The 23,461-nt window shown below is 42.0% G+C and overlaps 1 protein-coding gene across 1 annotated transcript; it reads right to left on the bottom strand.

Annotated features, from left to right (window-relative positions):
• Positions 1 to 2,505: 2,505 nt before the first annotated feature.
• Positions 2,506 to 16,319, bottom strand: LOC147210217 (neuronal acetylcholine receptor subunit alpha-4-like). The gene is made up of 6 exons (XM_086106937.1): positions 16,068 to 16,319; positions 12,964 to 13,115; positions 11,065 to 11,109; positions 10,863 to 10,972; positions 5,722 to 7,150; positions 2,506 to 4,179 (listed from the first exon to the last, which is right to left on the bottom strand). The coding sequence occupies exons 1-6, from the start codon at positions 16,147 to 16,149 to the stop codon at positions 4,054 to 4,056; spliced, it is 1,944 nt and encodes a 647-aa protein (XP_085963063.1). The 5' UTR covers positions 16,150 to 16,319; the 3' UTR covers positions 2,506 to 4,053.
• Between the last annotated feature and the right edge of the window lie 7,142 nt (positions 16,320 to 23,461).

Below are 23,461 nucleotides of genomic sequence, written 5' to 3'. Positions count from 1 at the left end.
CAGCTACGCTCTGCCCCTGATTGTTTATTGACCTTGCCTTTTTGCCTCACGTATTTGATACTTTTGCCTTCACTGACCGGCAACTGTTGTCCTCAAACCAAGCTGGTTATTCAATTCAACCGTGTGTTTTTGTCGCACTGAGTCTTGCATTTCTGCCTTACCTCTTGAACTGTTCTTGACAGAAAGTGCTGCTGCGTTTTTGCACAAATGCGTTGACCTGAACCGAATTTCACTGGCATAAGTGACTCAAGTGAACCATATCACTTTAGAGAATGACTCACAGTAACCCGAGTCCATAAAATGAAGTGACTTCATCACCACTTGGACAGAAAGCTTTCATAAATGGTACTGCTATCTTTTTGATATCTTCACAGAAATATGCCTAATATGACTAAATTTGAACAATTGTTAGTCAATAACAGCTTTTTTAAATTTTGAAAGATAAATCTCAACATATTTCATGCATTTATACCCTATTCAAAAAAAACTGAGCATTGAACATTTGGAAGAGAAAGAAAAGGAAGTTGGGGACATTTTTCTGACAAATGGGACTTTAAGTGATGGAAATCCATAAACCTGAAAGTCTGCTGCTGTGCTAATGGTTCTACAAGGTTGCACAGCACCGCTTTTGTTTTTACGTTATAACTCGCATGCCATGTCACATTTGCATATCTTGCCATACTGGCACAATAGATTTGACAAGGAATATGATACATATTTTGAAAAATTTGCATTAGCTAAGATTATTAATGCAGATTATCTCGTATGTAAATTAGTAACGGCAGTTTAATTAGGATCAACAAACTTGTGGAATTAGGTACAGTACTGTACGTTTGGTTAAATGTCTTCCGAAAAGGACCACCGTCTACCACAATTTACCTGTGCATAATTAATACCATATTTCTTTTCTTTTAAACAGGTTTTGAATTCTATCGGTTTAGACAAAAGAAAAAAATTTAAATAACGCACACTGTGATTAGAAAGAAATTTAACTGACTGTGATCTTATCGTCAGGATTGTGTAGCTTTTCAATTATAGAAGCGCCCTGAAATGAATCACTTTTTTTGATCATACAGCAGGTGGCCTTTTGTCAAATGTATAATGCAATATCTTCAGGGATAGCACATACTGTTTTTTAAAATTAATTTATTCTCATTTTGTGCATTTTTATTCTGTCAATTTGTGTCACGCTACGAAGTGTCTGCAAAATCTACTTCACGTTGTTGCCGTTACTCACTCCGACCTTGTGCTGCGGAGTGTGGCAATACAAAAAATGGCTTTCATTACCATCACAAGTCGGGGCTGAGGTAGGGAGTGGCCTCTTATTGAGCTCAGTGTCTAATAAACTAGTGTGAAATAGACATTGCCCTTGAGCCATCAAAAAATAAATAAATACAATTAAAATTCAAAGCCCGGATTGCGTTTTCACTCCTGGAATCGGCACTTAGTTACTTCCACCTTAGTTACACTCACCAATTAGTGTGCTGAGCCATAAGTGTGGCACATGCAGCGGACATATAACCAGTGATTTGAATGGCACTCACTGTATATTGGTGGTGCCATGCATTTGGTACCTGACTCACCTTATTACCACCAATGTCATGTCGCAATTATACTGTAGAAACCCTTATACTAACCAATACTGTACCATCGATGTTGGAGCACTGACTGGAGTACCTCTGACTCAATATTCTATTTAATGAGTTCAGCAAAAAATAATAATAATAATCATCCGCATGAGAGATACTGATTATTAAACATATTGTGCGTAGATAAATGGTCATCATCTCCGCTCCCCTGACGCTGAGCATGGGAGTTCCTCAAGGGTGCGTCTTGAGCACCCTACCATATTCCATATACAGCCACCATTGTGTGTCCACACATTATTTGAACTTGGTGGTCAAGTTCGCTAATGGCAAAACAGTTGTTGAATTCAGAGAGACAGCATGGCATGGTGGAGTGAGAAGAACAACCTCTTCGGTAAGTGTTACCACAACCTCGGGAGGTAATTGACATTGAAAACAAAATAAGATGCGGGTCAGTATGCGTGTAAAACTGAAGAGTGTTGATGTGAGATTTGAATCTACAACACAAGGTTTCCACATGACAACAAATTAATTTTCTGTCAAATTCTTGTACATCGAATATTTCAATCTGTAAACATTCCATCAAGACTTCAAGGTTATAGAAGTAACATCCCAGTCACAATCCGTGGCGTTTCCTGCAATTTAGCGAAGGTTCTTAAGATTGGTTTCTTGAATAACACATTTTGTCCTCATCCATGGCTCTTCACCAGACGGCTAAACAAACTTGATCAACTGTGCTATTGCTGAGTTATTATAGGCGGTATTTTTCATTTGGAGCTGACTTGTGGAGGCTTCTACTCACACTTTAAATCTCAAAACTGTTCATACATCGTTCATGCAGTATTTTGATCCAGTGGAGGCTTTGGAGTGAAAGAAAATCGGTTTCAACTTTGTCATTTGGCAAGTAGCACAAGTGGCATGTGAGGAAAAACTCATCCAGCTTTTTATTTCATTACATCTACCATAGACGAGTGCAGCATTCCTCCTTATTTACCGCAAGGGCTGTGATAGGTCAAACGAAAACGATTGAAACAAATCTAACAGATGTGTTAAGTCAACTGCTAACAAGGCAACAACATTGCATCTCACTCTATCTCACACACACACACACACACACACACACACAATCACACGTGCACACAAAAGCACACACACTCACACATCACCATTACAAAATCCGCATGTATGTTACATTTTTTTGAATGATCAGTGTCCAAAGAAATATGATGTTCAATCAATTATTAGTAGAGTGCTTTACTGTGCAAACCATAACACGATGGGATTGTTGGTATGGTAGATCGCTTTCATTTGTGTTTTATTGGTTATTATTATTATTATTGTTTTCATGTGTAACTTATTTATTTATTTATTCACATTTTTAACTTAAATTTCAATAAAAGTTGTTTGGATAATGTTGCAGATTCAAGGTTGTTTTATTTCGCTTTTTGTGACCATAGCATGTGGGTATGGGCATTTAAATCGACTTCTTTGATCGACCGTGGGGGAAAATGAATCAATGAAAGAACATTTCAAATACTTTGAATAGAATGGCAACTACCACTCTGAATATTCTGATTATCTATTTGAGTGCTGGTGTTGTCCTGAGAAGAATTACGCTGTCTGGAGAAGTTACAGTAGCATAGCTTGTCAAGGTCTTCTTCAGGCCTACCACTCCTCGTTGCAACCAAATATTCTCCTCCATTTTGCCAAAATTGCTTCAAGATTCATTGACATTTTCATCATGGGCCAGAATTCTAACTGTACAATTATTGATTGATGACACTGCTCCACAGCAAATTTTAATCTGAGAATTTTTTTATGTGTTCCCCAACGTATTTGTTGACTGACGCTGATCTCAAAAAATGTCTTTACTTTCTTTTTTTTTCTAGCACATCAAGATTTTGAGATATTTTCATTTTTTACATTTTTGTTTGACCTATAAAAGCTTGTAAAAGTATTATTATAATTTATTATTATTATTATGATGAAAAATGAGGGCAGATTTAGCACCCAAAAATATCAAGAAAAGTTGACTAATACTGTTTTTCCCATCTGTAAATGCAAGCGATTTCAATAGCTACCTTGACTTCTCAGTGAATAACGCACCAATCCTAATAATACATTTAGGCAGACCAGTAAGTGTGCCTCCATGAAGGTGATCAAAATTAGGAATGTTCAACCTTGGAGGAGGTCTGCACCCTGCCGAGTGACATTCAAGTTACAGAGGCAGTAGTAGTTAGAGATGTAAAGCTCAATGTCAAAACAGAGAAGTACAAAGGGGTGTTTTCACTACCTCATAAAGTATTTATGTGCTCCCAGGAATTGATTATAGACGCCTCACCTTGTCCATAGACTTGATATTAATCTGGGACAAAACACTTGACGCTTTCTTGGTCAAAAATACCAAAAAAAAAACAAAAAAAACCAGGTTAAATAACCGTCTTCCCTTTTCTTGGGCGGGGAGATTTCAGATCATTCCAGCCAGCCAAGGAGGGAGAAAGAGTCCCACTGATCCCAGTATACACACGAGTACAAACATCCAGAGGAATATTCTGTCGATGACCATGGCGACATACTTCCAGTCCTCTTTCACCTAATGGACAGGGAAAACAGCAAAAAGGGACATTGAACACTTATTCCAATACACCAACATCCTGTTAGTCAGCTGTCAGTTGTCAGTTGAGTGATTTCTCACGAGTGGATGATTTTTTTCATTAGGATGACTAGTCCCGAAATGTCATTCAATCGTGTCATCTCTTGAAAAATTCAAGGTTGAATTGCTGAGGTCCACTTATTTCAATGATGGACCTTTACTGTGAAAGTGACTCAAATTGTTTTCTTATTATTTTTTTTTTAACTGTATCCACCATGTAGATATTTTGATAGGGCCAAGAACCCAAGGTTGTGATTTATTTTGTCTGTATCTGCAGCTTGCTAGCCAATGTGCTAAATCCCATAAAATAACATGGCTATGATTTATCAAGATCCACACTGAAAATATACAGTTTAAATAAGAACTCACTTGTAATGTTAGGAGATGAAACGTCTATTTCCAAAAAGAAAAAAAAAATCAACATTTACGAGATAAATTAGCTTTTATTAGAACGTAAGATCTATAAGTTAATACAAAGAACTGAATTCGGAAATCATACAAGGTACTGTAATTGCAAATGTTGCACACTCCCTCGAGCAATGTGCCATATATTAAGCATGCAGATAATCTAGCTAGCTACCCAGCTAGCTACCCACCCACCGATCTATCTATCTATCTATAATTATATACTAGATTTATAATTTGTGGACCTATGGTTTTCTCATAAATGTACTGTATGTATAACAATCACATTACAATGTTGTGAGGATCGTGTCGCACATTGACACAGAGTCAACGATGCTATTAGTTAGCCCGTACATGGCCTTTTGCATTGTTTGTTAGCATTAAGCATTCTGATTCTGAAAAGAGCAGAACATGTCAAGGTTATATATTAATCCTTATCTTTTATTTTCAAATTTTGAAAAATATAGGAATAACATGAAAGAGATAAAAAAAAATCGGTATGGTGTGAAAAATGGAAGAACTACAGGAAAACTTTAAAAAAATGGGGGCACTCTTATTTTGAAATTTTGAAAAAAATGTGTGTGTGGGATGAGATGAACATCAATTTGAATCGTGGAAAATACAAATAAAAGGAAGAAATTAGAGGGGAAAACAAAATGATTTCACTTTTTTTGGGGTTTTTTTTAATTTGGAACTAATAGAGATTTTTGGGGGGGTTTTAGTCGTGAACATGTTGAATATTTGCTAAATTTGAATTTTGGTGATGTTTTAAGTCATTGCCAAGGTGGTATTGATGGAGCTGAACATTTAAAAATTAGAAGGGGTTCAGGGGAACAACGTAAATCTCTTTTGTTGAATATGTGGTGGAGAATAATTTGGGAATTTTTGTGGGGATTTTACTGGGGAAAATGTAAATTTTTGGTACATCAGGTTTTTTGGGCGAATTTGAGTCACCTTAAATATTTACTTTTTTTACTCTTCTAACCGTGTAACTGTGCAGTAAAGAGAGCTTTAGATTTAGTTTTGATACTTTCTAAAAAGTACCACCTTACTTTTTTAACATTTCCATCAACTCACTGAGAAGTCGTCGTCCTCTGCCCTGAGATGATCAGCTATGTATTGAACTCCCTCAATGGCTCGTTGCATAGCAGGAGACAAGCGATGGATCACAGCTTCTTGTTGGCTTCTTGGGTCTTTAGCAGGCTCTGCTTTGAGGGTATCTGTAAGGCAGTTTGTCGAGGCTCGTTGTTTTGTTTGGTCTGCAGTCCCAGTCCATTTCTCCGGCCAGTCGTTGTTGTGCAGGCAGCAGGACTGATAGCCGCCCGAGTGACACCGTCGTGCAGCTCTCAGGGGGAGCTCCCTCTGCCGGTCACACATTTGCTCCACGCTGAGTGAGCGGCCATTTAAGAACAATTTATTCACGTCTTCGTTGGAAAGGTTGCGAAGGGGCCCGAGAGGCAAAGTTGGGGGTAAGGAAAGTTGAGAAGAAGACAAAATGGAGGAGTTTTGTCCTCGTTGGAGACCTGAATACTGTTTAGTGGGTGACTGGTAGAAAATGTTGGCCTTAACTGGGGGATCTTCCTGGTTGACTCCCTTGAGAGGGGAGGAGGAAGGAGACGGGGAGCAGACGCGGATGTTTGGGCTGTCGGGTGGAGTTTTTGGGAGGCTCTTCTCCTTCTGCATTGTTTGGGTCAGCCCTGTTTCTAAACCCATCCAAAAGGTCTGGGAGTTGCCCGTTGCTGATATTATGGTTGGGCGGTGCATCATTTCAATCAATTTCTTGCAGTGTTGCTTGGCCGTGCCGGGGGGCCGCTTCATGAAAAGGACCCGGGGCACCATGTCCAAAAAGACCCTTCGCACCCAATGCGGCATTCCGTGGGTTTGAGGTGATCGGTGGTGGACGTTCAAAACAAAGACTGTAATTATAATTGAAAGTGTGACAAAGACCATGGTGAACAGCAGGTATTCGCCAATGAGTGGAATCACCAAGGATGTGGACGGTATTATCTCTGTGATCAACAGCAGGAACACGGTTAGGGACAATAAAACGGAAATACACAAAGTGATCTTCTCTCCGCATTGGGACGGTAAATAAAACACCAGCACAGTCAAACAGGAGATAAGGAGACAGGGAATGATAAGATTAATGGTGTAGAACAACGGGAGCCTTCGGATGATGAAGTAGTACGTGATGTCTGCGTAGATCTCAGTGCAGCACTCGTACTTTTTGGTGTTGTACTTGCCCACGGCGTTCATAATGACCCACTCGCCGCTCTCCCAGTAGTCCATCTGATCCACGTCGCTGGCCATGCTGATAAGGTCGATCTTGGCTCGGTCGTAGGTCCAGGAGCCAAACTTCATCTTGCAACTTTGTTGGTCAAAGGGGAAAAAGGTGACGTCGATGCTGCACGAAGACTTGTAGATGGCCGGTGGCATCCACTTGATCCGTCCGTCATGGAATAGATGCGCCTTGGTTAGGTGGGTGACTGCAAAGTCACCATCAGCACTGCAGATCAGTAACGGGATATGAATGTGGTGATTCCCAACAAATGCAACGGTGCCACGAGAGATCATCGGGTGTGCCTTGGGATTTTTTTTCCCCCTGTTTCATTTTCATACTACAGTACAACACAAGTAAACCCTCTTCCACGAGATGACAGAAAGTTACAATTAACCTGCATGTGGATCCACCCCTTGCTCTTCATACAATAGAATGAGAGCTAGCTTATGTAATGTGCCACGAGAGCATTTCTCCCCCCCCGCCCCCCCGTTTCATTTTCATGTTTTCCTACAGTACAACACAACAAGTAAAGCCTCTTCCACCAGATGGCGGAAGCTACAATTAACCTGTGTATCCACCCGCTGCTCTTCATACAACAGAATGAGAGCTAGCTTAGCGTTCAATTTAGCGTTTACCTAAACAGGCCCCACAGCTTTCAAACTGAGTAAGAAAATGTCGAAATCATCATCATTTTAGTTAGGGCCCGACCAATCTGATTCCGGTTTACCTTTGCAACAGACAAGAAGTAAAAAAAAAACACCAAAAAAAACCACGTAAACAAGCACGAACTGATCAATTTAGATAGATATTCAGGCCATAAATGTGTGCAAATTGGAACATAATGAGGAAAGTTAGTGGAAAAACGTGATTTATCAAACACCTCTTCTTTGACAGAGTTGCAATTGAAATATTTGACGTACAATGGGAACCAATTTTTACACGAATAATTTTTATACTCAGCATGAAAATAACCCTTAACAGCACACTGTGGATATACTTTCAAACATTGCATGTCAACCGCCATTTGAGAGGACTAAGGATGATGTAATACACACAGAATAACGTTCGTCACCTGACTTCTTGCCCATACCTACTGAACAGTATTTACTGGTCAATGAAAATGTTCAATCATATTACAGTTTAAATGGCAAAACTCCAGTGGATTCTTATTATTATTTTGAAAAGGCCTAATTTTGACTGATATAATTGACTGTCTGATTGATCTATCACGCCCCAATTTGAGGAAATATACTTTTTGGGAACATTATTGTTTAACATTGACATTGTCTCATGCAACATTTTCTTCCCTGGACCCAGTGAAAAATAATCATGAAGTCACCAACTGATCGGACAGCGTTTGGGAGGTGTTTGCGACTGAGATGACTTTTTTAATTAAACGGTCTCGCTCCACTACTCTGGTGTGCACCAGGGTTCAGAATCAAATATATCATAACAAAAACTGTATTTCGACTGTGAGCGCAGCCCGTAAATAGAAAATACAATGTCTAAAAGTTTTACAGCAAGCATATGACCCCATGCCTTCCCCTTTTCTTTTCTTCTGCCGAAAGGCAATCACATCCGTGCAACTCTACGACATCTCAGCACAATACAATAAATAACCTCTTTCCAGGGCTCCATTATGTCATGCAAATCAATTTATATGTTAAAAAAAAATGGGCATCAGGTGCGGTGGTAATTTCAGTGTCATATGCTTTTCAAACGATGGCCACCTGTGTGCTGTTGGCTTTTTGTCTCGTCTTATTAGTTTCATAGCTGATAGGCCATTTAATCAGAAGACAGTGCAGTACACTCACTTTTGAATGACAAATCGATTTGGTAATGGTATTGCTCATATCATGTCATGTCTCATAAATTTCATTGTTATATTGGTCATTTAGAATTCCCTTCACTCATAATAAGAGACACATTGGATGCATTTATATCGGAGGCTCTTTGAAACGCCTTTAATTACATTTTATCTCCTAGTTCCTTCGCATAATATGCATTAGGCTTGCTTTGTGCAATGTACCAAGTTTGTTTATGGCCATTCCCATTAATGATGACCTTGCTCACAACCAAAGTACTTGATGACGTTGGCACAGGACAAGAGTGTTGGCACAGCGGCAGGATCTTGTTTTCTTCCAGTAACGCCTTCTATTGGAATTGAATCAGCAAATTTTGCAAATTAATGCTGATGTGATTACACTTGCGTCAAAGAGGGCAGCGTTGGTGCATGAATCACTTTGTGAGACTGCATCAAAGTAACGTTTGGCGATATTCTACCGAAGGATGGCTGTGATAAATTGATTTATGTAGTCATGATGGTTGTAAACTTTGCTGCTTTTGTTGTAATGGCTGATCTAAGGTTTGTAATAATGAGGTTGTGTTGTGAAGGGAACGAATGAAGTTGTAATGGATTTTAGAGGAGCAAGCAAAGAATGCAAAATGTCTGATAAAATGTTGGTTGTGGTCACACATTTTTTGTTTGGCTTCTAAATAGAAAAGTGAGGGAAACCTTAGAATAAAGCTTTCTCCTTACTTAGATGGTTCCGGCCCAACATTGTAAGGGAGGTGCCGGGGCGCGCCATGTAAAAATGGATGCATCTCCATTTTTGTGCTAGGGCAAGTCTAGTTTAGCATGTTTGTGATAGAGGCGTGAGGTGTTCCGGGTGATGCAGCTGCCGCACATACGGACGCCGTGGGTGCAAGGCGGTCTCCAATTGCCCACATGAAACACAAGGCCGACTACATCATCCGCAAGGGGAGAACTTGCAGTTTACCTTCCAATGTCATAGACGTACCCCAACGGGTCTACTTCTGCTTTTGCAATGTCAAGCACTGCTGATTTTAATGCAACTGACGGTAACTGTTACAATTGGCCGGGAGTCAGCTATATCCCATCCCACAAAGGCACACCGCATCTGTGCGAAACCTAGGAAAATACCAAAAGTGTGCGAGACTTACGCTGGGCACAAAATAGGGCTTCCTAAGGTTTACATTTTATACAATCTATCCATTCATCCTCTTTACCCTCACAAGGGTCGCGGGGCATGCTGGAGCCTATCGCAGCAGTCTTCGGGCAGTAGGCGGGGGACACCCTGAACCGCTTGCCAGCCAATCGCAGGGCACACACAGACGAACAACCATCCACGCTCACACTCACACCTAGGGACAATTTAGAGTGTTCAATCGGTCAATGTTTTTGGAATGTTGGAGAAAACCGGAGTATCCGGAGAAAACCCACACAGGCACGGGGAGAACATGCAAACTCCACACAGGGAGGCCGGAGCTGGAATCGAACCCGGTCGACCTCTGCACTGTGAGGTTGACGCACTAACCACTGGACCACAATTTAGCTGAATCTAATTTCTTCTTGGAATAAGACTTGTAAAACTGTCAAATGGATTCAAGAACAATTCCTCCACAAAAAAATAAAAACAAAAAAAACAATTCTTTTGACCAAATATCGATAAGGAAAATTAGGACCCTCCTGAAAAACAGCCCAATTACAAAAAAAAAAAAAAGCTGTTGGATTAATAGGATACATTTGAAAGTTTATCACAAAAAACTATGTTCACAGTCAAGTAATATTATTATTTTGGCAGGTCCCAAATGTCAAAATTGATCCCATTCACATGAACCTAACCACAGCAGCCCCTATTTTTTTCTCTAGAGATTCATCAAATAAGAATCGTTAATATTATTTTTGGCTACAACAACTCCCCAAAAAGAGTTGTTTTTAGTGTGTGTAGTTCTTTCTCAGGCACAGACAGGTTAACAGTTCCCATGATAACAAACTGCTCATAGCTGATGATGTTGTGGATGTGCCAACAATTTGGCCCTGCATAATCGGCCCCAATACTCCTTTGTTGGAAATGTTTTCAAAAGGCCACGCCAAATTGTAACATTAATGCATGCTATTAGAGGACACCCTTACTTGTTGTAAAGGACGATGTCGGGCCTCCAGATGATCTCTGAGGGAATACGGATGGAGGTAACATTCTCGTATTCCTCCGGGTTCCAGCGCAGTTTGTAATCGTTCCATTCCTGGAGGACAACGTTCACCATGGAGTGGTTACAATGATGCCATTCCGCATCGGATTCATTCTAGCGATTTTTATCTGCTGTCATTTACGTACTTGCTTCACCCAGACATTCGTAGTCATCATCTGGTTCTTCTCATCCTTCGTTGGTGGAAATAGAAAACAAATTATTTTCAAACAGTTTGGATAGTTGTCTGGAAGTTATTATTAGTATTGTACAAATTTGCTCAAAAACATCCGTGTCTTGTTAATGATACTTTTACTCAGTAAGAACATACGAAACAAGGCACCCAAATTTATGAGCTTACTGTGATGGAGAAAAGAAAATAATGCCTGGAGGCAATGTTTGCCACGCTCCTTCCAGCCCTGAAATACTCTATAGGAGAAGACAACTTGGCCAAGAGTTGCCTCATACTCTCAGGCATGTGAGACAAGCGCTCTCTCGAAGTGTGAGTAAAAACAATCCTCACGGTCATGCAGGCTTTGCATTTTCAATCATCCGAGCCCCCTGTAGAAAAAAAAAAAATGCATGTTCCCGACACCAAATGTCAGGTTTTCCCTGAGTCAGTAGAATTCCTCGAACAGGGTTTATGTAAAATATTCTCCACAGGGCCTGCAAATGCTATATGTATGCGATAGAAAAAAAACACCCACATTTTCATTCCCAGCCCAAGTTGAGCACAAAGAGCAGTCGAACTGTGCGCATTTGTGGAGTTTTCTTTTGGTATTTTGCAAGACCGGTAAAATTGGGCATAAAGCGGAACTTGCACCATTGTGTGCCATCGTGAATGGAACGAGTCTTATCCCGGCAAATTGTGGCAACATCTCTCACTTACATTAAAATCAGGCCTGTCAGAGCACAGTACATGCAAGTACAGTACGCCGTGCTTGACATTGAAGAAACAGAAATGAACTTGCTGGAGTCTGTGCGTGACATTGGCAGGTAAACTGCAAGCTCTCCCCTTGCGGATGATGTGCAGGTGACGTGGGCGACTGGAGACTGCCTTGGGCCTGCATGTGTGTGACCCCCCCCCCCCACCTCCCCCACCCAAAACTATTTAGAAAATGGTCCTGGTAATGAATTTAATGTGTTCAATGAATTGATTTTTACAATGATTTGGAGGGATTGTTCCCACACCGTTGTAATGTTTATGAATTTGATCCATTGACTTGCACTGCGGGCGGCCCGGTAGTCCAGTGGTTAGCACATCGGCTTCACAGTGCAGAGGTACCGGGTTCGATTCCAGCTCCGGCCTCCCTGTGTGGAGTTTGCATGTTCTCCCCGGGCCTGCGTGGGTTTTCTCCGGGTGCTCCGGTTTCCTCCCACATTCCAAAAACATGCATGGCAGGCTGATTGGACGCTCTAAATTGTCCCTAGGTGTGAGTGTGAGTGTGGGCGTGGATGGTTGTTTGTCTCTGTGTGCCCTGCGATTGGCTGGCAACTGATTCAGGGTGTCCCCCGCCTGCTGCCCGAAGGCGGCTGGGATAGGCTCCAGCACCCCCCGCGACCCTAGTGAGGATCAAGCGGTTCGGAAAATGGATGGATGGATGGACTTGCACTGCGGAGTGCCGAATTTGTCGACCTATGCCTTGATCAAAACACACCTAAATTGCTTTATGCCACCTACGCTGCACAATACACCTCCTTTTAGCAGGTCTTAAATTTAGTCTACTTTTTCTTACCAAATTGTGACAAGTACCCAGGTCCATTGAGGAGTAGCATATCTACCAAATTCACAAACACGCTGAATTAGACTATTGTCCCGGCACGAAAATGCAGACTACTTGCTGTTATGAAATTGTTGGATGAGTCAAGGGTGAAGTAACTCCATGCGGGGGAATGCTCACAGAGCCGCAACGTGGCCCCAAACATGCTGGATTTGACTTATTCTGGCACTAAAATGAAGTTCCAACCATTTATACACTGAAATGCCAGCAGCCCAGTCCACGAAAATAGTTCCCACTGTGTTTGAAAGTAGTGAAGATCTTACTCACCACATCTATAAGCTGAGCAATAGAAAGACCAAAGTGGACCAACACTGTGTCTGAGGAGTTTTCCACAGGCCTGGAGAGCTTGTTGTAACGCACAAACAGATCCTGCAGCAGTTTCTCCTCAGCGTGAGCCCGAGGACCAGCATAGCAGTACACTGGAGGAGATTATGAGAAATTACCAAACTGTTGACCAAAATGCTCTCCTCAAACATTTTAATATCCCTTTCCATCCATCCGTACATCTACGATAGAATTTTGGATAACAGTCCCAGGCACAATTTACAGTATGCGAATGTAATTGTCAGTGGTTCTTTGTTTGTATCTGCCCTGTGATTGCCTGGCGACTGGTCCAGAGTCAGCTGGGATAAGTTCCAGCTCACTCAGAACCCTCATGGGGGCTTCGCGGTATAGAAAATAGATGGATGGAAAGTTGCCGTTATCACAAATTGCAACTTTACACAAATATGGGAGGTTTTAATTGCATGCATTTTGATCAGCTTGTTTTTGTGTGCTAAACATTAATATTTCATTTGCAATTCACTACCTGTCTGGATTGGATTTAGTTATTTTTTTTTTTTGGGCAATAATGAGAACACGTTTGTAGTGCTGAAAACAGAAGGCGACCTGCGCTAGACCCAGCTGGCGTCATGGTTACACGAGACAGTGGGGAAAAGCAAAAGGAAGGATGAATGTGGATCAGAGGACATGTTGTGCCTGCAAAGCGTTTCGTCACCCCACCCTCACACAAAACTCCCACCTGTGCACCGGTGTCCCTTTGCTAACCATCTAATGGCACACCTCCCCCCTCCACCCCCACTCCTTTAAAACCACCTCACATTACACAGAAGATGACCTCGCCAAGTCCCAGAACAATTAGAGACTTGTCCCGAGGCTTGCACAACGCTTTGCCAATCTGTATACGCAGTGATATTTTTTTTTCCCCCTACAGTGAGTCGGGGCTTTCTTCTATTTGAGCCATTCATCATCATTGAGTGATTCATATTAGTGACTTCAATTACTACACTGGTACTGCTGCATTATTAAGTATGTTTTATGTGGTAGATTCATCCATCATTCCATCTATCAGTTTACTGCGCTGTACTGTATTTATCTTTTGGAAGTGGACTGAAAGAGCCTTCAGGAGTCTGTTTGACCTTGTCAATTATTTTATTCTCTTATGGTGGGGATGAAAGTATTTTGTTGCTGGGTTCTTTTTTATTTTTTATTTTTTGCCCATCGGTACAGGTAACTTATATACATCGTACAGACATTACTCGGAAAAATGTTTTCAGTTGTGAAAGAAGCCCCATATGATCTCTGTCGTAAGGCAAAACCATCTGCATTACGGCGTTACAACCAGAAGAGACGCTGTTGAGACACAGATGTTGGCGTTGTCCTCCTACACATTCAATCAAAGCTGATGTGTTGTCCTTTACTCGCTTGCAAAACGACATCCCAGGATCAATATCTGCCCACATATCGTCATGCTTTTTTTTTTTTTTAAATGCCGGATTCCATGTGCAAGTACCCATTAAGTAAACGGCAACAAAGCATAGTAGCCTACACATTGACCTTTCTTTCATCATCCCGTTACGTCTATCTAATGCATCTGATATTAAATCGAAGCATGTGCGAAATCTGTATAATAGCCAGCGAGGTAACTATTTGTGAGCCAGCGCAATGGTGTGTTGTAAAAGGTAGTAAATGTTTCATGATGGAATACTTGGCCTTGCAGACACTTTTCATTTCATTTCATGGCCACACTGAGGGTGATTTCGTTCATTTGATGGAGACAACCTGGGGCAAAGTGTATTTATGCTCTCCCCCAGACTCAAATTAAAAGATACAATAACGTGTTTTAATGAGGCATTGGCATCAAATGATTTGTCAATTTTTGATCTTCGAGATGATGTCAATCTATCACTTACAGCAACGAGGTTGTGTTGTATCGTTGCTACATCGGAATGCGGCATAGGCTAGCACTAAACTATGCTAAGTGGTAAAGTCATAATTATCATAAATATTTGCATGAAAAACATTTCCAGCCCATGAATGGGAAAGAATCGAGTATGGTAGTAAATGGATGGGACTTCTTGTGCTGCGTGATGACATATTCTTGTGCTGGTGTGCAAACCCAAACACTGACTTCAAAACCTCCTTTCAGGCTGATGTAGCCACTGAAAAATTACCTTACATGGACACAGGGTTCCAACAATACATTTATAATCAGTGAAATAGAGCTCTGATGCCTTTTCATATGCTGCTTCAACTTTTCCCTTCATTATTCAAACCATGTCATGTTATGCCCCTGGTTAATCGTGTCTTTCGGTGCTGTTACATCACATCATATAAAACCAGCGTAAAATCTGAAATTGAAATCAAGGATAACAGAAGACAGGACTTAAATATCTTAAATGGAGAGCTCTTTAAGCCACAGTAGGCTTGGGCCACCATTATATCTGACAAACAAGATACATTTAGATGCGGAAAAAGCAGTGGTTAACTTATTTTTACACTTTTATGATGGTTGGCAATCAATCTCAATTTCCTGAAAGATAAGTTGAAATGTTATGTCCATAATGCAAATGTTTTTTTTAAAGCAAGCATGAAAAATTTGGAAATATCAGATCGAGTTTTTCCACTTTAAATAAGGTACCATTGATTTAATTGGTGCTATGATGCCAAACTGGTGCGTGCAGGTTAGTTAGCTGCTGGTTTTTCCTGAACGACTGGACCTGATTCTGTCCTCATTTGATCAATGGACTCTCTGAGGCCAATAGTGCATCATCAGCAGCAAATATCTGCAAGCAGTGTTTACGCTCCGTCACAGGGAATGCTTTTTAGCAGGTCACCAAAGAAACATTGATATGATATTTACAGAAGCATAACGCACTCTTTTCAATTAGTACACACCTCCATCCAACCTGCTTGGTGCTCTGGGATTAATTCCCCTTTTTTTATACAGCATTTTAATTTCATTTTAAAATGACTTCGTCACATTTTCAATGTGATTGAAAGTTTGAAAAGGATGGAGGAGACATGCCTCGGAAACACAGAGCAAATATCGAGATCTTATCTCACGGTAGTATTTGATCAATCAAAATTACCTTGTGTGCCGAGAGTGAGCCAAAGTAAACTGAAACATTTGTTTACACCCATGGCGCTCCTCAAGCCGCAGGACGTCGCCATAGAAACAGTGTGGTCTTGCTTCAGATGATGTTATTAAAGAGGCAAAATGTTGAATGAGTCAATGTCAGCCTGGTGCCGCTCCCCGCCTCATCCATCTGTCCTTCCCTGTCACTCGGCTGTCCACTTTGAGTTGAGACAGAGGGACGCCTGCCTGGATTCGACTACGAGCGGGCGCCTCCTCGCTCTGGTGGAATCCTCGGATCACAGGAGTTTGCTTCCTTGCTCCTCTACATGCATGACTCCCTCAATCTGACTCTCGTCTCTCAGCCTCCTCCCCTCCTTCTCTCTCTCTTTCGCTCACCCTCACTTGAGCCCTCCAAACAGTTCCCGAAGAATGTACAATGGGCCCACTGAGGATGAACGGAATTCATTCCGTTCCTATTTTGAAGCATTTTTCCCCCACTGGATATAATGCTTATGCTGGGTCAGATTGCAGGAACATTTCTTGTTTGGAATGCAAGTCCGCTTACTTCAAAAAAGTTCACACTCTATGTTCAGTTGACTTAAATAGTGCTTAATACAAAAAAAATAATAAATACATAAACAAACAAAGGCAACTTTCATTGGAGTATAAAAATAGATCTAATTTCCTTTGTTGTTGCAGTGACATGTTGCTCATTAAAGATGATTATTACATGGGGAGAAAAACTCTTGGGCTTCAATTTTGTGTAATTGGTTGGCAAGAAAAATTAAAGTTCAATGTTTTATTTCTCGTATGCAAAAAAAATGTGATTCTCTGAAGTGCCTAACAACTCAGTCGGCATGGCTCGGTCGTAGAGTGATTGATTCATAACCCAAAAGGTTGGTGTTTTGTTTTGTTTTGTTTGCGACCATGTCGAAAGTGAATAAAGTAACAGTGTAAAGCGCTTTGAGTACCAAGGTAGAGAAGCACTATATTACTGACAGCTCATTTACAATTCATCCATCCATCCATTTTTCCAGCCGCCTTCGGGCAGTAGGCAGGGGACACCCTGAACCGGTTGCCAACCAATCGCAGGGCACACAGAGACGAACAACCATCCGCGGGACTCACACCATGGGGCAATCTAAAGTGTTCAATCAGCCTGCCATGTGTGTTTTGGGAATGTGGGAGGAAACCGGAGTACCCGGAGAAAACCCACGCAGGCCCGGGGAGAACATGCATACTCCACACAGGAAGGCCGGAGCCGGGATCGAACCCACGACCTCTGCACTGTGACTGCACTGTCGACGCGCTAACCACTCATTCACCGGGCCACCCATTTACCATTCAACAAGTCCAAAATAATTACATTTGGTCCTAATACGGTGTAACGGGCACATTTAAAGGGGTTACTTCACATATGCATACCATTTACACCAGTAAAAAGTGAATCTTTTGTCTGGAATTAATTTGATAACTTCATTTCTTTTTCATGTATGTTTAGTAACCTAATAAATACAATTTTAAAAATAATGTACCTGTTCATGTTCATTCGAAGACATGGTGCTCATTTCCCAGCTACACGCACACATGGACAACGTTGGAATTATTACACAATGTCCGTCTTACCTGACATGAGTGCTGCTTGGTCCTGTGTCTCACCGTAATTTACTCCGCTCGCATTATGTTCACGACGCCCACAATGCCACAGCATGCGCCCGCCGGGGATCGGGATGGATTGCGACAAAGTAGATCCTCGTCACATGTTCACGACACAAACGTGCGTGCCTGCCTGTTGAGGAGCACACTGCGGCTTAACAAAACTTTGCAGTCCGTCCATTTTTTGTAAAAAAAAATATAAATAAATCAATAAATTGTAGAATAACATACCTTGTTTACCGTTTCTGGTCGACCCCTTGCAAATGTTTGCTATGCATTATGCCGTTTTTTGTGTGTGTGTGTGTGTGTGTGTCCTTGTTATTCAATGTGTGTCTATTGTCCAGCAGTGTGAGTTTGCACATGTTGGTCCCAGGTGGACTCGCGTGCGTCGAAAATGTTGCCCTAAAAGTGAAATATATCCATTTTCCGAACCGCTTGATCCTCACTAGGGTCGCGGGGGGTGCTGGAGCCTATCCCAGCCATCTCCGGGCAGTAGGCGGGGGACACCCTGAATCAGTTGCTAGCCAATCGCAGGGCACACAGAGACGAACAACCATCCACGCCCACACTCACACCTAGGGACAATTTAGAGCGTCCAATCAGCCTGACATGCATGTTTTTGGAATGTGGGAGGAAACCGGAGCACCCGGAGAAAACCCACGCAGGCCCGGGGAGAACATGCAAACTCCACACAGGGAGGCCGGAGCTGGAATCGAACCCGGTACCTCTGCACTGTGAAGCCGACGTGCTAACCACTGGACTACCGGGCCGCCCTGTGAAATATATCAATCCAGAATTTATTTTTCAGTTCTTATATGTTCATGGGCATTTGGGTTGCTTTTCTTCAAATGTAATTGCGAATTTATCCATGGTGAGACAAATAAAGGTTTTTCTTCTTCTTCTTCTGCTCATAGTTTAGTCAGGGTAATGCAAGGCCATATTCATGGTGGCACACCCCACAGTTGAAGTGGTGTTACACTTGTATAAGACGCGATTGTGCCTTATCCTGTACTTCTTGAGCATTACTGGATTTTGACAAAAAAATAAAAAAGGTTCCTAATAGGTCTCTCTCTCTCTCTCACACACACACACACACACACAAATGCTTGCACAAACCTTTGCAGATAATCTGTTAAATTATTTTGACCTTGACTACACTTTCCTTTTGTGTAATTGGAACAAGTAAACTAGCGTATGATAAAGGTCTGTCTCCCCCCCACCCTCTCTCTCTCTCTCTCTATCCCAAACACTCGCACACATGCGCAGGCAGGCACAAATGCACTCACAATTCATTGCTTTCTCAGCCTTCCACGTTTTGTCTTTTCTTTCCAACCCAATCTTCCAGTTGTCTCTTTCGTTAGTGTGTGTGTGTGTGTGTGTGTGTGTGTGTGTGCATGCGCGCGCATGAGTTGCAAAGTACCTGCCAAGGTATATAGTATCCAAAATGTAAACAGCAAACCAAATATGCACGAATGCAGCGAACATCCGTCAACGTCCTCACTTCTCAAAAGAGCGAGCGTTGCGATGCATCAAATCACACCTTGGATACTCTTCAGGCTGAACCCAATCTCATCCCCTTTATTTGTTGCACCCTGACCCTCCCTGCTTGCAGACATTCCTCTTTACACCCCTCTCCTGCTCAGAGATGTTTGTGTCAGGTAGTGCCGGGCAGACTCTACCCGTCGAGAAACACGATCTTATTTGACCAGGTTGCATATGATATGTCATGAGCAGTGTTGCCACGGATACCTTGAAAAATGAACTAAAAGTAAATGATTACTTCCTATTACCTGATTTTCAAACCCTGCTTAACAATATATATATATATATATATATATATATATATACAGTACATACAGACGACCTTTTTGACTTACCCCAATTACTTTTATTAAAAAAAAAAAGACCCCACTAGATTTCACTTAACACGAATGAGCTACTTATTTTTTACTTTCTCGATTAACGTTAAAAACTGTGGAAATAAAATATAAAATAAAGGCAATCTTTTACTTGACATAGTTAGCTATTCATGTTGAAATGGAAAAGCGCAACATTTATAATGTACAATGTTGACTTCACGACTGAAAAATGACCTATTGTGGCAGAGATATATTTTTATTTATTTCTATTTTTTAAAAAATATGTCTGTCATATTTTCAACGCACCCACAGAGTAAAGCCTCCGCAGAGTACACATCAATATTTCTCGAATGAAAGACACAATTCACTTGATCGGCTCATGACTAACAGTGGCGTGAGCAAAACGAAGTGAGCCTCTCAGCCCCCATGCCATCCCCGAGGGACGCAACTACCACACTTTCATTGGCTGATTGTGTGTGTTGATAGCCGATAAGAGCCCAAGTAGGAATGTATTCGAGAAAGGAACTCAGCAGTTGGTAACCCGAGTGGGTGGAAATGAGCTCATTAATAAACACTTGAACACAGCAGTTTTTCCTCTGGTCTCTTCAGTTGAATCGAGGAGGTCCACCACAATTGCCTCAAAGTACGATTTTATCAGTCACGCATTATGTTGGATCATATAGCACACGTTTTGATGTCATTTTCTATTTCGATTCCCAAAACAGCATCAGCATTAGTGTTTGGAGAAGAATTTGATCGAACCATCCTCATGGGGGTGCTGGAGTCTCTCCCAGCTGTCTTCAAGCAGAAGGCAGGAGGACACCCTGAACCGGTTGCCAGCCAATCGCTGGGTACACAGAGACCAACAACCATCCACGCTTACGTTCACACCTAGGGGCAATTTAGAATGTTACATAACCTGTCATGCATGTTTTTGGAATGCGGGAGGAAACCACAGTGCCTGGACATGATTATCAGTCGATCACTGTGCCGCCCACATTCATGATACAAATAAGTAAACAATGTATAAAATTGGGCGGCCCGGTAGTCCAGTGGTTAGCACGTCGGCTTCACAGTGCAGAGGTACCGGGTTCGATTCCAGCTCCGGCCTCCCTGTGTGGAGTTTGCATGTTCTCCCCGGGCCTGCGTGGGTTTTCCCCGGGTGCTCCGGTTTCCTCCCACATTCCAAAAACATGCGTGGCAGGCTGTTTTAACACTCTAAATTGTCCCTAGGTGTGAGTGTGAGCGCGGATGGTTGTTCGTCTCCGTGTGCCCTGCGATTGGCTGGCAACCGATTCAGGGTGTCCCCTGCCTACTGCCCAGGTGACAGCTGGGATAGGCTCCAGCACCCCCCGCGACCCTAGTGAGGATCAAGCGGTACGGAAGATGAATGAATCTATAAAATTATAATAATAATCTCACTATTTTCAGTTTGTATCAGCTAAAAACAAAAAAATGTTTCTTGCACATCCGGCGTCATCAACAGAGTGTTATCTAGCTTCAATCACCCAACATTAAAAATAAAAAACAAGGATTGCAGCACCGTATTGCACTCAATCTTGAGCAGAAAGTCAGGAGGTCTTTTGTTTTTTTTGTTATATTCACAATGTTCTTTGTACAGGTGGGGCGGTGTAGCACGTCCGCCTCACAGTGCGGAGGTGCGGGGTTCGATTCCAGCTCTGACTTCCCTTTGTGTAGTTTGCATGTACTCCCAGGGTCTGTGTGGGTTTTCGCCGGGTACTCCGGTTTCCTCCCACATTCCGAACACACACATGGCAGGTTAATGGAACACTCTATATTGTCCCTAGGTGTGATTGTGAAAGCGGATCGTTGTTCGTCTAAGTGTGCCCTGCGTTTGGCTGGCAACCAGTTCAGGGTGTCCCCTGCCTACTGCCCAAAGACAGCTGGGATTGCCTATAGCACGCCCCACAACCCTTGTGAGGAGAGGCGGATTAGAAAATGGACGGATGGATGGACATCAAGGGCATGGATGGAATTTCAAATCGACACCACTCAGGGTTGAATCCAGGTGACATACCATTTCAACGTGTCAGTGTTACACAGGCTATTTTATTACAGAGTGGCGTTAATGCATCTGTTTTGAACACACCGCCCCTGATCTTTTAGGACTGGTTGATTTGCACTGCATGTCCAAAATGTCTTCATAAATTGAAGAGGTAAGATTTAAGAGTAACTAAGGTCTCGAGCCTAACCTCTTACTGATGAATTTAGGAAGTCTTTTACTACATAGGGAATTGTGACTCGCCAATTTATAGCAACAACAACAGTGAGAATGTGACGATAGATTTAATGATTATTCCACAAGGCTCAAAGTCCAGAGGGAATGAATCTTGTGACAATAGTTGAATTATTGATGAGCTTACCATGAAAAAACTTTGCCATTGATCACAACAGCCAAAGGGAAGTGACATCACTGCAATGGGTCAGATTCCGGGATAGAACTCCCAACAATGCATGCTTTTTTTTCTGCCTTCATGATTCAGACCTACTGCTTTTTCTTTGTTTGGATTCTTCCTCAGCATATACACACGCACGCGCCCAGGCACACACGCACGCACGCAGAGGGATACATCCATGCATGCGTAAACACCACCACCCACTAACACTGCCAAGACCACCTGTCAATCACGGCTTTAAAATAATACCTTTTCTGCACTTTTGCTGATTTATGGGCCGAACGTCAGATGTTTGCTTCCGACTATGAATATTAAGTAGTGATATGGATCACGCTCCAATTATATAATTGGACTTTACCGTATTTACTTAATCCAATATATGGCACTTGATTAAGCGGAATGCCAATACTTTTCAAAACATGGGTGGGGGTTATCGTTTGTTAAAATAAGACCGTGGCGACTCACCACTTATTTTTCTTTCGTGAGCTTGCGTTTACCGTCTATCAAAAATGTTTTCCTTTTTTTTTTTTTTTTTGCACTGATTACGTATCTGCCCTCATATCTGCATGCATGGAGGGTATAAGGGGTGCTGTAACCGCATCCGAACTCCGGCGAGCACCCCCCCCCCCCTTCCCGCACCTCACCCCCCTTGACGCTCCCCTGCAATTTATTTATTTATTTCAGTTTAAAAACATGAACAACTTCACAAATACAGTACGGTAATTGTGTTGTAACCGAATGGCTACAATGCAATTACCGTACGGTTCCTGTGCTCGGGCTGCAGCTGGATACGTTTGTGAAGGCGGTTCGGGGCAGGCCGAGTTTTTTTGGGACTTACACGTTTTCACACATTCGAACCTATGTTTGGATTTCTTTGAATCATTTTTGATAATGAATACAGAGCAGAGATTTGGCAGCTAAAATCATGTGCGGAAAAATTTACTTATATTATCCATAATGTGATGTTTTTGGATTAATTTTGTCAGTGTGTGTAAGACTGATGTATTCCCCCCCCCCCCCCCCCCCCCATTGCATTGGGTAATGGCATATGGCTGAGCTCCATAAAATCTGCCTCGCACAACATTATCGTTAAAGCGGGATTTTAATTAAATCAGTTCAATTAAACATATTATCATTTCACTAGTATGTTGTTGGAAAAGTGCTTTCTCTCTAAACACCAATTTACAGTGTACTATATTTGTACATTATATTTTCAATATTACCAATAATCCCATGCGGCTACTAGACTCTCGTGAGTTGTGTGGAGCCATTGTCAATACTTAAGTGACGTGACTACGTTTGGTTCCCTGACGGATAAAGGGTTAATATTCTTGTCATCATTCAATGGAGACATTGAAGCGTTCATGCATGCTGAGAACTAATCTAAATATTGACGTTAGCCGGATAGAACCGAGAGGAGCTGACATGGCTGTTAAACAGGTAACGGCAAAGGACATGGAACCGGTGACCGTGTC

This window comes from Hippocampus guttulatus, chromosome 1 (assembly GCF_054856545.1).
Source record: "Hippocampus guttulatus isolate MCC_2025c chromosome 1, RoL_Hgut_1.0, whole genome shotgun sequence".
In the NCBI taxonomy this organism is placed as follows: Eukaryota; Metazoa; Chordata; class Actinopteri; order Syngnathiformes; family Syngnathidae; genus Hippocampus; species Hippocampus guttulatus.
Note: the sequence above shows the minus strand (reverse complement) of the source record. Positions and strands in the feature narration are given on the sequence as shown.